Raw genomic sequence first — 12,300 nt, 5'->3', positions numbered from 1 at the left:
TGTGTTGCGATAGCACCCGACTTGCATTTTCAGAAATTACTTGTTTTTAATTTGTTCCATATGAAGTTTTGTGCAAAACAAGTGAAAAACAAGTAACTTTTGAAGATACAAGAAGGCTGCGTTTCACCCAATCTCTCAATTAATACAGGATCCAAGGTAAAATCAAATTTTACGATGTTTTTTCTCCTTCTGAGCATGAACCGCTTAAAATTTTAAGTTATTTGAAACTGTACCCGGAAGTGATTCTGGTCAGTTCGGCTCTACGTTTTTACAATCTAAAGTTAGCAAATTAAAACCGTATGCACATTCGTTTCAAAATAGGATCTTCTAAAAAATTATCCTAAATTTCCATGAAACCCTAATTTTTACACTTTACTAATTAGGATTTAGTAAGTAAGCTAAGAGTTCAATCTTGGTAAACAATGTCAAAATTTGACAACCACTAAAATTGTTTTATTCAATAACATTGCTTTCGGCCTTAATGCAGCTCTGCTTTTGACACGCACTTCGTGAACGCGATCATCACTCGTGACATAATAAAAATTGTAGAGTGCGGATAGGCACACTGAAGAAGGGAAGGGTTCGCATATGTCAGAGTGCTGTGATTGTGTATTGTGTACGGAAGGAAGTCCGCCTCGGAAGTGGCTCTATGCATGGGTCCCAGGCGACATATAGTAGGGGAATCTACTCATATAGTAGCTTACACTTTATTAAAACATACACACCCATCCTTGAAAGTGTTCATGAACGTACTACCTCCGAGTGTATTTCAAATAACCAGAGCACAGAGATGGTATGCATTTTTACCTTATCTCTTTCAGAGTGTCTGCAAAGCTGAAATAATGTTTGACAAGTCTTTATGCAACGAAGCTTCGGTGTGTTAAATTCTACACATATTTGTTTTAAAATTTACATAGGTGAGACTACGTGTTTCTAGATCGATTTATTATTTGCGGGTATGTGTGACTTTTAAACATGCATTGTCACACCTTCAGATGAATATAAAAAACACACTGACACACATATATGCATATAGAACACAGTGTCACACGTTTGTTGATATAAGCACATACAATTACACAGTGGATAAAATGTATGTTTGTTTGCATGTGGGAGGGGTACCAGCGTACATTGGACGTTTGAGTTGTGCACATTCAGTGAGTACTCGCGATTCAGGCACCCTGCATGCCATGTTGACACCAACCGACTTTCGTGTGCTAAAAAGTGTTCAAGCTTTAGGTGCTAAGAGACCCGCGATTCTTTCTTAATGTCTCAATTAGATCAATCTCGGCTTTATGGTTCTCAATTAAACAGGAAAAAGTGAGTTTTAAAAACTGTGAAAGAGGAAGAATGTAGAAGAATTGTAAGGAAGAAGATTATAAAAGGACTACGATCAGAACTCGAGTTTCAACGAATCGTTGAATTTGCCATTTACTCATGGAATTCGCGGGAGAATAATGGTAATCCCAGAGGACATATTTTACATCGCCTGGGGTATCGGAAAGCGCTGCGCAGATTTTATGTGTTTTATTTCACATGTGCTTATTCTCTTGGATAAATTTTTATTCCTTTCGGGATTGTTTAGATTCCTAATTACTTTTCTCAATTTTATGTATCACGGAGGAAACAAATATGCTAATTGTACGACAAATTAGAATTATCCGTAAATTTTAGAAGGATGCTATGAAATTAAAAATTTTTGAACACAAATTGTAATTGTCTTAATCTGCGATGGATGTTTCTTTTACAAAAGCCTCCCTTTGGAAAATTTACAGATAATTTATTGTTACTGGCACTTTTTTTATTGACAAAAAGTACAGAATTTCGAATTCAGTTGCATGATAGTATTTATTAAGCATTATTTATACATTTTTAAGATTAAAGCTTACACAAAGATAAAGATAATTTAAAAAATTATTTTAATTGATTTTACTAAATTATTCTCCTGAAAAAAAATATTCTTGTGTAAAAATGGCAATGGGGATGTAACACAAATTCTGAACGACATGATACTTTATTTAAAAAAAAAACAGTTATTTATAGGATGACAGTTCAGCAAAATGTTTTTTCTTTTAAATCGAAAAACTGAAACAATTATTGTGATAATTAAAAAATATTGATTTCTTGTTTCGAATCTAGTCTTTACTCGTTTTCATAGAGCATTATTCTTGAAATTCACTTTACTCTCGTAACAGATACAATATTTAAATCAGTCAATGTCATTGTCGAGCTCTACTATTCAACAAGTTGCACTAAAATTACTGGATCAGTTACACTGATAATCCTCAAGCGTATACATTCTCTTTTTTTTCAATACACCCCAGTAATTTTGATTTCTACAGAATAATTTACATTTCATCATCAGTATAATAAATTGCAAATTTTTGAATAGCTTCAACTCGTATTTGTGGAATCCATTAATTATTATGTAACCTCTGATTATTTAATATTTAATTTAAACTCTCAGAGCGTGACAAATAATATGTCACTTCCGTAAAATGATTATTATTATTATTTTAGCATTCTGATGTCTATATAGTCTGATCATTCTTGAAAATATGAAAATTCCCATTACGATATTATATATAATTTCGCAGAAGGAAATTAAGAATGTATATTTTATAAAAGCTTTTCCAAGCGTTACTGAGCTAAGCTTTTCTATTTGCATTATGCAAAAATGGCTAGTGCTATCTTTGAGAATTTTTGCAGGGACAAAACTAGTAACGAAATAGCTGAATTTTTTGATAAAATAGGAGTCTTTATTCTTCAACAAGGCATTTAGCCTAAAACGTAGGGAAATAAGGAATTAAGATGATTTTTTAGACCAAATTATTTTAAGAATCATGGTTTCGATGATTGTTACATAGTTGATGGCTTAAATTGCAAATAATATTATTAAATCTAAATTCTTTTTTTCAAAGTACTAGAGAATAACTTTTTACTTACTCTAGCCATTAGGTTGTTTAAAATATAAAAAAAGCTGTTAGGAAGCTATAATTTTGTAAACCATGTGAATTATAAACTAAATAGCACGTCTTATTTTTATTTCAGATGACACCAATGCTCATCAAAACTACGTCAATCAGAACGGTGCTTTAAAAAATCCGTCACCTGATCAGCAAATTGACACTGAAAAAAGTGAGTTTCTCGATAAATTTATTTCAGACGTATTTCCCTGGAATGTTGAAGTGGAACACGCTTGTTGCATGTTTAGAAATTCAAATTCACAATCACAATATTTTAAGTCTATATATTATCTTTATCATCATTTATTTTACCCGATGCTCATACTAAATCTAAAGAATTCACTATAAAGTTGTTTTTATTTTATTTTGATTTTGAACTTTACAATTCTGAAAAAGCTTTTTTCAAGACCATATTCTAATAAAAACTTGCTTCATTTCAACTTCTTTACCGACGCAGCTTTTCCGCTCTCGAGATTTCATTTTAATATTGGAAACGCGATGGAGCTATTAGTAGAAAAGCGGCAGTTTCGCCGAGGTTCGTAAACATCGTCCATCGACTTACAAGAGCTCTTTAAACGCACACAAAACTTTGAATAAAAGTCTCTTAGTAGCATTTACTGATCTTTAAGAGAACTCGAGATAAATATTTGCCAAGAAACACGAGCATCATTAATAAAGTGCACTTCGGGTCTTATTTAATAGGTATCAGATTTTCTTTGATTATTCAAGAATGTTACGTTTTCCGTTTAAAAAGGGGTATTATAAAAATAGAATACTATTCAATGAAGTTTTATATCAAGTTAAAACCAAATTTAGCTGCGTCTTTTAATGATACTTTAATGATCTTTTAAGAATATTTTACTGTTGACTCTTTAATGATCATCTTTTTTAAGAGTTTCCTAAAATAAATAACGAAACACGTGCACCCGCGGAAAATCAGAATACCGTTGAACCTCTGGATTACTCAACTGACGCTGAAGTTGACAACAGAAGGATGCCGTGCGGCTCGCGCAACCGAAGGAATCGCCGAAATCGGAACCGGAAACGATTTCAACAACCATTGACACCTTCAGAAGACTCTTCGAATAAAGAAGACCAAGAAGGGGACGAATTTTCCGAAAATGAAATATCGACCAATAAAAACAATACGACACAAATTCAAGAAAATTCTGATAACATAATTCAGAACGGGGAAGATTTAGCAGAGGCTAAAATAAACGGAAGTGCTGTTAAAGTAACGACAGAAAGTCTGCCCTTAGATGGACTACCTTGTAAAGACAACTTGTCCATAACACGACGGAGACCCAGACGCAACAAGTTCAAACTCGAAAAAAAAATTTTTGACACCGGAACCAAAATTTGCGAGATAACAACCATCAGCAATTTTCCTTTGGAAGCTAAACTCGATCACATACCTGGAGTTGGAATATTGGAGTCAGGACATCCGAAATTCGAAAACTCGTCATCTAGTATGACCGTATCTGAACCTTTGGAACCTGTCAAGCCACTTTCGAGCAATGTCGTGAACAAGGTCGAGAGCCTTGGCGATAAACGATTCGCTCTTGCAATCTTGGCAAAGAAGGGACACAGTCTCGACATCCACGAGGTGAGCGACAGTGACATCGAAACTGATAATAGTCGGCATGATATCATCGTCGAAGCTGAATCAGATGTAGAAAGAGAACTTCTTGGAGAACGATCAAACTCTGAAGAGTCCAGTACCGATAAACCAGAAACCGAGGAAGAGTCTGAAGCTAATATCTCCCAAGAAGATGAAATTAAATTAAGGAATTTCATAGAAGGATTAAAGCTTCCTTCCTCTCAGAGCATTAAAGAAGACCAGGAGAGTCAAAAATTAGAACCTCAGAAATCGGAATTAGAAATGCCACAAAGAAAAGTTAAGAAGCGTCCTGCACTGGAGTCTTACTACTCTCAGACACACGAATCCAATAGATTTTTGGAGATCATTCAAGAAGAAGGAGAAAAATTGTCTGATGATGAGCAACATATAAGAGATTTTATTAATGAAGAGATTGGTAAGTTCAAAAGGGATGATCATGATCAGAGGAAAAGGCAGAAAATGGAAGATGGGGATCTGATAAGCGAAGAAGATACAAAAGATGAAGAAAATGCAGAAGCAATAAGTGTAACTAATGATAAGGGAGAGGAACCAAAGATTTCTATTACGGAAACTGAAACAGGAACTGATTCGATGGAGGAAAAAAATCCAAATAAAGAAGGATTAGCAACAAATAATTCTTCAGAAGATGTGGAACAAAACTTAGTTAATGGTAATCTAGAGACAAAGAAAGATAAAATCAGTCATAAGGCAATTAATACCACATCTCTTGAACCTCCTTCTAAATTAAACTCTCAAGATTTTATTTCATCGGCCGAAAAAATACAACCTGTTCAAAATCATCTTCACCATCCGTACAAAAATTCGTTTTTACCACATCATAATTTTAAAGAGGATAGTTTCTACGATCCGAGATACAACCACCCCTTTCAAAATTTCACTTCCTTAATACAAGACAACATAGTAAATGATATGTCCGGATTTAAACGTCCACCTACGCCACCAAAACGAACCGTGAGTTTCGGAACTGAACCTGAGCCTCAACGACCTCCCACTCCTCCAGAAATAGATTATCCCTTGCCGGAAGTTCCTCCGCTTCCAAATCGACTCGGCAGGTTTATAGGTCCACCACCTGCTCCTCCAATTCGACAGAAGCCGATGCTTTCTTCAAACCCTCAGAAATACCTTTCAAATGAAGAATGTATTTTCAATCCAAAATTTTTAAATCGGCAGCAACCATTCTTAGCAAATCATCATGGACGAGTCCTCGATGCTTACAAATCAACAGACCTTTCCGAAACCAAAACTGTAGAATTTGTCCGAACTTTGCTGACCGTCTTATCCAATCACGAAACAACAAGAGAGGATGTGCAAGATGTCCTATGCAATTTTGATCTGAGAAAACTACCGCAAAATATTCGCGGGATCATCGACGATTTAATGGCGCCAAGCCTGAGTGCCTCGACCGAGAGTGACAGCGTCGCCAATTTATGTAACGATCGCAAGTTTGGCAATGATGCGAGCCTTGAAATAGCGCATGACTGCGTACACGACGCGACGCTCGAAAAATTCTCAGAGTTTACCCACTCGACCACACCCTTCCCAAACGTCAACGTATTACTTAGTGTGCCAGAAAAAGACCAGTGTCAACCGAAAACCGTTAGCGGAGAAACTACTTTCCACGAGGGGAGAAATTCCTTTTGTTCGGTCAGTGAAGAATACAAGGAAAACTTGGCTACCTTTGATGGGAAATTGGGTAAAGAAATTAAAGAAAACATTTTCAACTCTGCAAATGAGCAAATTACTATAGACCAAAGGCCAGAAAATTTCGATAGTACACACGACTCCGAAAGTTCAATCAGTTCTCCGAGTCCTGATTTTCAAGGTCAAGATTCTACCAGTAGTTCTGCTACCCCCAGCACTGCAAGGTACAATCCAAAAAGATCATCTTTAGATATATCTTCTGATATTGAAGAGGAAGAAAAGAAAACACTAGAAGATAAAAGATCACCCAAGCCGAAAAGAAAACTAGTTCTCCTTAAGGCATCTGAGGAAAATTGCAGGAACAGTAAAGATGCAGAATCTCCTCAGCCTATTCCTTACTCACCTGTAGAAGATTTTTACTTTGCACCAATAGATGAAGCCCGAAACAAAAAGTCCGACAATCGACCGGATCTGTTAAAGGATCTATGCATCAAAAAGATTTTGTCAATGCCTTATGGGGAACAGATAATCAATGAAATTACAGTGTCCAAGTACAGCATATTCAAAAATTTGAATAATATTCAAGAAGCTAGCATAAGTTTGCATAATGCTGGTAAACTTGACGAAAAAAACATGCAGCACCAAAGACCAAATACTTGGATGGGTGTCCCTACAACTGAGAAACCTAATTTACTAGTTTGCTTATCACCTTCACAGCAAGAAACTGAAATTCTAAAAGATGCTGACAAATTGCTGGACCTGCATACCAAGTTCCTTAACAGGCGCAGTTATCATAGTGATCAACCCCAACGAGTCTCCCCTCCGAAATATACAGTTGATATTAACCCAAAAGTGTCTCAGTTACAAAGAGATAAAAAATACTTGACTTATGAATTTTCTTACAATGATTCTCGTAACAGGTTGCTAAATATCATTAAAGAAAATCCAGTAGCTCCTTTATCTAATATAAAGTCTGAAAATTCCCAAGACCGTTTGAGGGTCACTCGACTAAGTGATTGGTTGAACCTCGCGAGACGCGATTCCGCTGATATCACAGAATGGGCGAGAACTAGTGCGTCTGGCGAACTATTAATAGAACAAAAAGAGAATACACACGAGAATTCTGATAAGGGGTTCAACTTGATACCAGACATCAGTAGTGACGAATCCGGAGTGGGCGGAACAGTGATGAAAAACGATTCAATGAAAAGCGATGCAATAAAACAGGAAGGATTGAAAAATAAATTGCTGAACAAATCAGAGACAATGTATGAAAATGTTATTGGAAGGAAATTTGGAGAAAACAATTATTATATTAATAGTGCTTTAATAGTTTGTTCACCTGAGACAGAGTCACCTGCTCGTTGCACGACTCCACTACGCAAGAGTCCAATTTCTGTGAATAGCGCGATAATCAACAAGTCGCCGAGCTTCGCTGAAGGTAAGAAGACACCAGTTCGGAAGAATATCGATCCGAGGCAGAACGTTAATCCAGCTTTAATCGACGATAGGCCTGAGGTGCCACCTAAGATCAAGAAACCTGTGACTGTTGACAAATCTTGTATAGATACGACTAGCATTTTTGATAAGGTACCTCCTAGATGTCATCTAGAGGAGAGGAAGTATGAAGACTTTAGCAGTGCTAAAGAAGTGACTCCCAGAGGCATTCTGGAAAATTTGAAGCAGTTGCAGGTTAGTATGAAGGATCAGCTAGATGGACGTAGGAGGTATTCTTTGCCTCAGGAGTATTTTGACAAGCAATTGAGGTATATTGAGTTGCTGGAGAGCCAACTGAAGGATGTGCTTATGTCAGAAAAAGAGTGTCTTAGTGAAGAGGAAGAAAATTGTATCGAAAAAGATGATGATGGATCTATTAATAAAGATGTTGATAAAAGTCTTAATGGACGTGATGGCAGCACTAAAAAAGAATCTTGGCACGAGGAGTTTAGGCAGGTAGATAAAAATAATTCTGATCTCATTGTCAGCAAGCGAGAAGGCACTCGCGAATCATCAAGAAACGTGTCAGATAAGGATGGTGTTCATATGGCGCATCTTAGGGAAAAAATCGAAAGTAAAGAAGAGTGCCAAAAAGAATCAAATTATCAAGATTCTCAAAGGTCCTCACTTTCCAGAAAGTTTACTCAAGAAACCATAAATGTAGATAAAGTGGAACATGAAGAAGTGGTTCGTAAAGTTGAACCAGGGCGTAAGAACATCAAAGAAAGACCGAAATCTACAGCATCTGTGCTAACAAATGGAGAGGTATTTCGGAAACAAATGTACGATGAGTATGTCCATAAAGTTTTGGAAAGGGAGGAGAGGAAACATCATAAGGTGATAAAGATAAGGTCACATTTTGATCTTCAAAAGACGGATAAGTGCGGGGAAGATAACTTAAGTGTAGTAGAAAAAGAGTTTATAGAAAAGGCTAAAAACAGAATGAACAAATTCGGGATTCATTTAGATGATGGTGATTCAGAGTTTAGTGGTGCTGTTGAAAAAAAGAATGAGGAGGAAGAGGATGATGATGAGCTGAGGAAGGCCAGGTGTCTCGTGGATGGCAGGGAGGTCAAGGACGCTAGGAGTTTGCCCAAGCATCTACAGGAGTTTCTGCAACTTTCTGCGAAAATACCAGACGAGGAGGACGAGGGTGAGTCTCGTCGTGTAGAAGATTGATGTGTGCTCGCCGTTTTCGATTGCTGGCATTGTCTTACCTCCTGTCCAACCTTCCACCTGGCCTTGGATTTGCACCACTGTTGTTGATGAAATTATGGCTTATGTGATGGCATTTTTGAACATAAAACTGTTTTTCACAGTTACTAACAAATGAAAAGTGTGGATTTCTTAACTTATGACAAAGGTTTAGGATAAGATACTATTGGGGACTTAAAAAATTCGAGTGTAATATCTTCTTTAACCAGGTATTATTCTGGGTGCAAATTGTACCTGAAAAGTTCAGTTGTAATTTTTAAATTTCAATCATGAATGTGATCTAAATTGTTAATTTTTACAATAAAAAATTAATTTCTAAATGCTACTGACTAATCATGAAAAATGGAAGAAATGAAATTTTCATATTATTTAAATTATTCTCTATAGAAATATTTGATATTATTCAAAAATCACAAAGATCACTGTTGCCTACTAAAAATTTGAAACTTTCAAAATGATAGTTTGTAATGTTTTTTTAGATTTGAAAAGCGTTAGATACAATCTAAAATTGAAATCACAATTTTAAAATAAACAATTTATAATTATACGATTTTAAAAGTAAAGTTTAGAAGATTAGAGGTTTCAGCTGTCAATGTTATAATTTCATCAATTGATTGTTCATTAATTAAGCAATCAGTTGAATTACTTTAAATTAATTTAGTCTTATATGTATCAATTAAAACACTGTTCATTTCTTGACAGTTATATTTCTTTTTAATTTTCAAAGATCCAATTTAAAAAATTGTTATTTTTCCCCAATACTCTTTTTTTCTAGAGTTTCAATGAAATAATTTTATATTTTAGGCAATTTAAATTATAAATATTTTAGTACTGAAATTTTTAGCATTTGAAGAATTTCAGTTTCTCCATTTAAATTTGTAAAACCAATGTTATATTTTATACGGCAAAGTTTTCAAAATTAACTTTGTCATTTTAAGTTAAATTTGTAATGCCTAGAAATATTTTTATTTGGAAGACTTCAATATGTTAGGCATTTTTCAGTTTGATTTCTGAAATATTTTAAAAGGCTTCCAGTTTAAAATAATGCATTCTTTAAGAAATTCATCATCATACAAAGACATTCAATTTGAAACGATTAGAATTAAAAAGGCTATATATTTTAAGCTGTTTCATTTTGAATGCTCAAAGACTGGTCTAAATCCTTAATAAAAGCATGTCAATCTTAAAAACTTTTACATGTAATTCTGACATAAAAGTATTATCAAAGTTGTTCAAAAGTGACAAAGTTTTAAAACTACAAGCCCAAATAGGAAATGTTCGTCTTTTAATAAAAAGAAAATATGTGAAAAAATTAAACGAAATTCGATGCCATACAATTTTCCAAAAATATTCTTCCTAATTGATTACAATACATAAAATACTGTTTTACAATATCAGATAAAAATATTTGGTAAAGTTGCAGAAAAGGTCAAACCCCTTCGATTTTTTTTGAAACTCACACATTTTGTTCATTTTTTCATGCTTCATTCGAATCTGACAGAAAAATTTGTCTGTCTCTTACTGTTTCCAAGATATACAGAATTTTTACTCTCGAAAAGGCCGATCATCTTCTATTTTTTAAAACCCACCTATTCTACGTATTTTCTTATGTTGAAGACAAATCCAAATTGAAAAAAAATGTTGCAATCGAAAAAGTGCCATAATAGTGCAGAATTTATGTCTCCCCCACTTGTCCCGTGTCTTTTTCCCACCAAAAATCATTGGAAAGGAGTCGGGTGTGTGTCCGAGTCAGTAATATTCCGAATCGAGAATTGTACCCAATTCGAAGGCACCCCGAGCCCTTTCCAATGACCCCCTATTTTTTGGGCCCCTGGAAAAAGGGGTTCTATATAAGTAGAGTAATGGATCTGAGCCGCGCTTTCAGTCAACTCTTACTCGTGGCCCCTTTTCCAGAAGCTCAAAAAAAAACACACCTTATCTCGGGGACTTTTTACAAGTGTGGTCCAAATAAACTTCCCTACTGACGCCACACTCCTCTCCTAGGGGCCAAAAAAATCACGCGTCCTGTTGAAAAAATAAGTGAAACCAGTTAGTCACAAAAATAACTGTTAAACAAAACGCAGCGGTTCAACCTTTTCTGTAACGTACGTAATATTTTTATAGGTATTGGTTCAAATTTTAGAAGAATTTTCTTTCTTTGAAGGAACAAGAATTTATCATGCGATCTTATTTCTGTACTGAATTCACAATAATTTTAAAAGAACTAGTTCTTTGTTTGTAATTAAAATAATCCAAATCAGCAACATTCAAAAAGTTACATAATTTAAAAAATATGTAATCCAAGTAAAAGTCAAGCACAATAAGAAATCCCCCCCCCCCCCCCCCCCCCCCCCCCCCCCCCCCCCCAAGAAGAACACATGATTTTGAGCTTCGATATTTTTCTTCGTTTTCCAAATTTTCTGAAAAAGTGTTTAAAATAGTAACTCTAAAAAGTGCAGCTTAGTTTAACTGAAAGTAATTTGCTTTCAATATTGAAAGCGTAGGCGAGTGTCGTTAGGAGAATGTTATCCTCAAAGCCATCGAGCTTTGAGAAAATAGAGGAAATAATGGGAGAAAAACAGACAAGAAACTTGATGAGAAGCTTTTTTACCAATTAAGAATCCAAATAAAAATAAACTAAAAATGCACTTTGTTATCTATAAACTCGTTGTTTCAAGGGCGTATCTAAAGAAAGGTTTATCTGGATAGGCACGAGAATGGACAGCCTACGGCATTCTAAATATAATCAGTGATTCGCTGCTTATGATTTGAACGATGGGCGGTGTTTTGATAGAATTTCCTCCCTCCAATTTTTGTAAATGAATTTTCTGTATCATTTCGCTGTAATAGCCTCAATGAAGTTTTAAAATGTGAATTCGATAGTTTGTTTTATAGGTTTCTTGCGTTTAATTCTGCGTGTCCATATTAATAATTAGGAGGTATTCAAAAGGTTCAATGAAGCATGCTGGTTGCTTGTTTTCTATATACATGTTCCATTTATAAAATAAGCGAGAGGGCGACGTGCCGTGATTTAAACTATGGTATGTTACGTCAGTTATTCGTCGGACACACCTCATATCAAACTATCGGATTACACCGTGAACCAAATGCTGGTTGTTGCTCTCCTGCGATACAATGGCATTGTTGTGCCGCTGATTCTTTTCCAATGCTGTAGACTTTATCTCTGTCGAGAGGATCAGGTCGCAGGGTTTTTGCGTTTCATAAATTGAGAGAACTTGAATCGAGGAATAGATCACAATTTTTCCATCAGTTTACTCTTTAGTGAAAATTTATTCTACCGAATATCTACAATTTCTTCCCTGTTAGTCGTCTTTCACA

At 35.2% G+C, this 12,300-nt stretch overlaps 1 protein-coding gene across 1 annotated transcript in view; it reads left to right on the top strand.

The window, feature by feature from the left end:
- The window catches only part of LOC117181607, a 327,912-nt gene that overhangs the window by 204,843 nt on the left and 110,769 nt on the right, over positions 1-12,300 (top strand). The window contains exons 5-6 of the mRNA XM_033374469.1: positions 3,052-3,138; positions 3,860-8,899. Coding sequence (XP_033230360.1) covers positions 3,052-3,138; positions 3,860-8,899 — 5,127 coding nt within the window. The remainder of the gene's footprint in view (positions 1-3,051; positions 3,139-3,859; positions 8,900-12,300) is intronic.

Source organism: Belonocnema kinseyi, chromosome 10, assembly GCF_010883055.1.
Source record: "Belonocnema kinseyi isolate 2016_QV_RU_SX_M_011 chromosome 10, B_treatae_v1, whole genome shotgun sequence".
Lineage (NCBI taxonomy): Eukaryota > Metazoa > Arthropoda > Insecta > Hymenoptera > Cynipidae > Belonocnema > Belonocnema kinseyi.
The sequence above is the reverse complement of the archived record's forward strand: the minus strand, read 5'-3'. Positions and strand labels throughout refer to the sequence as shown.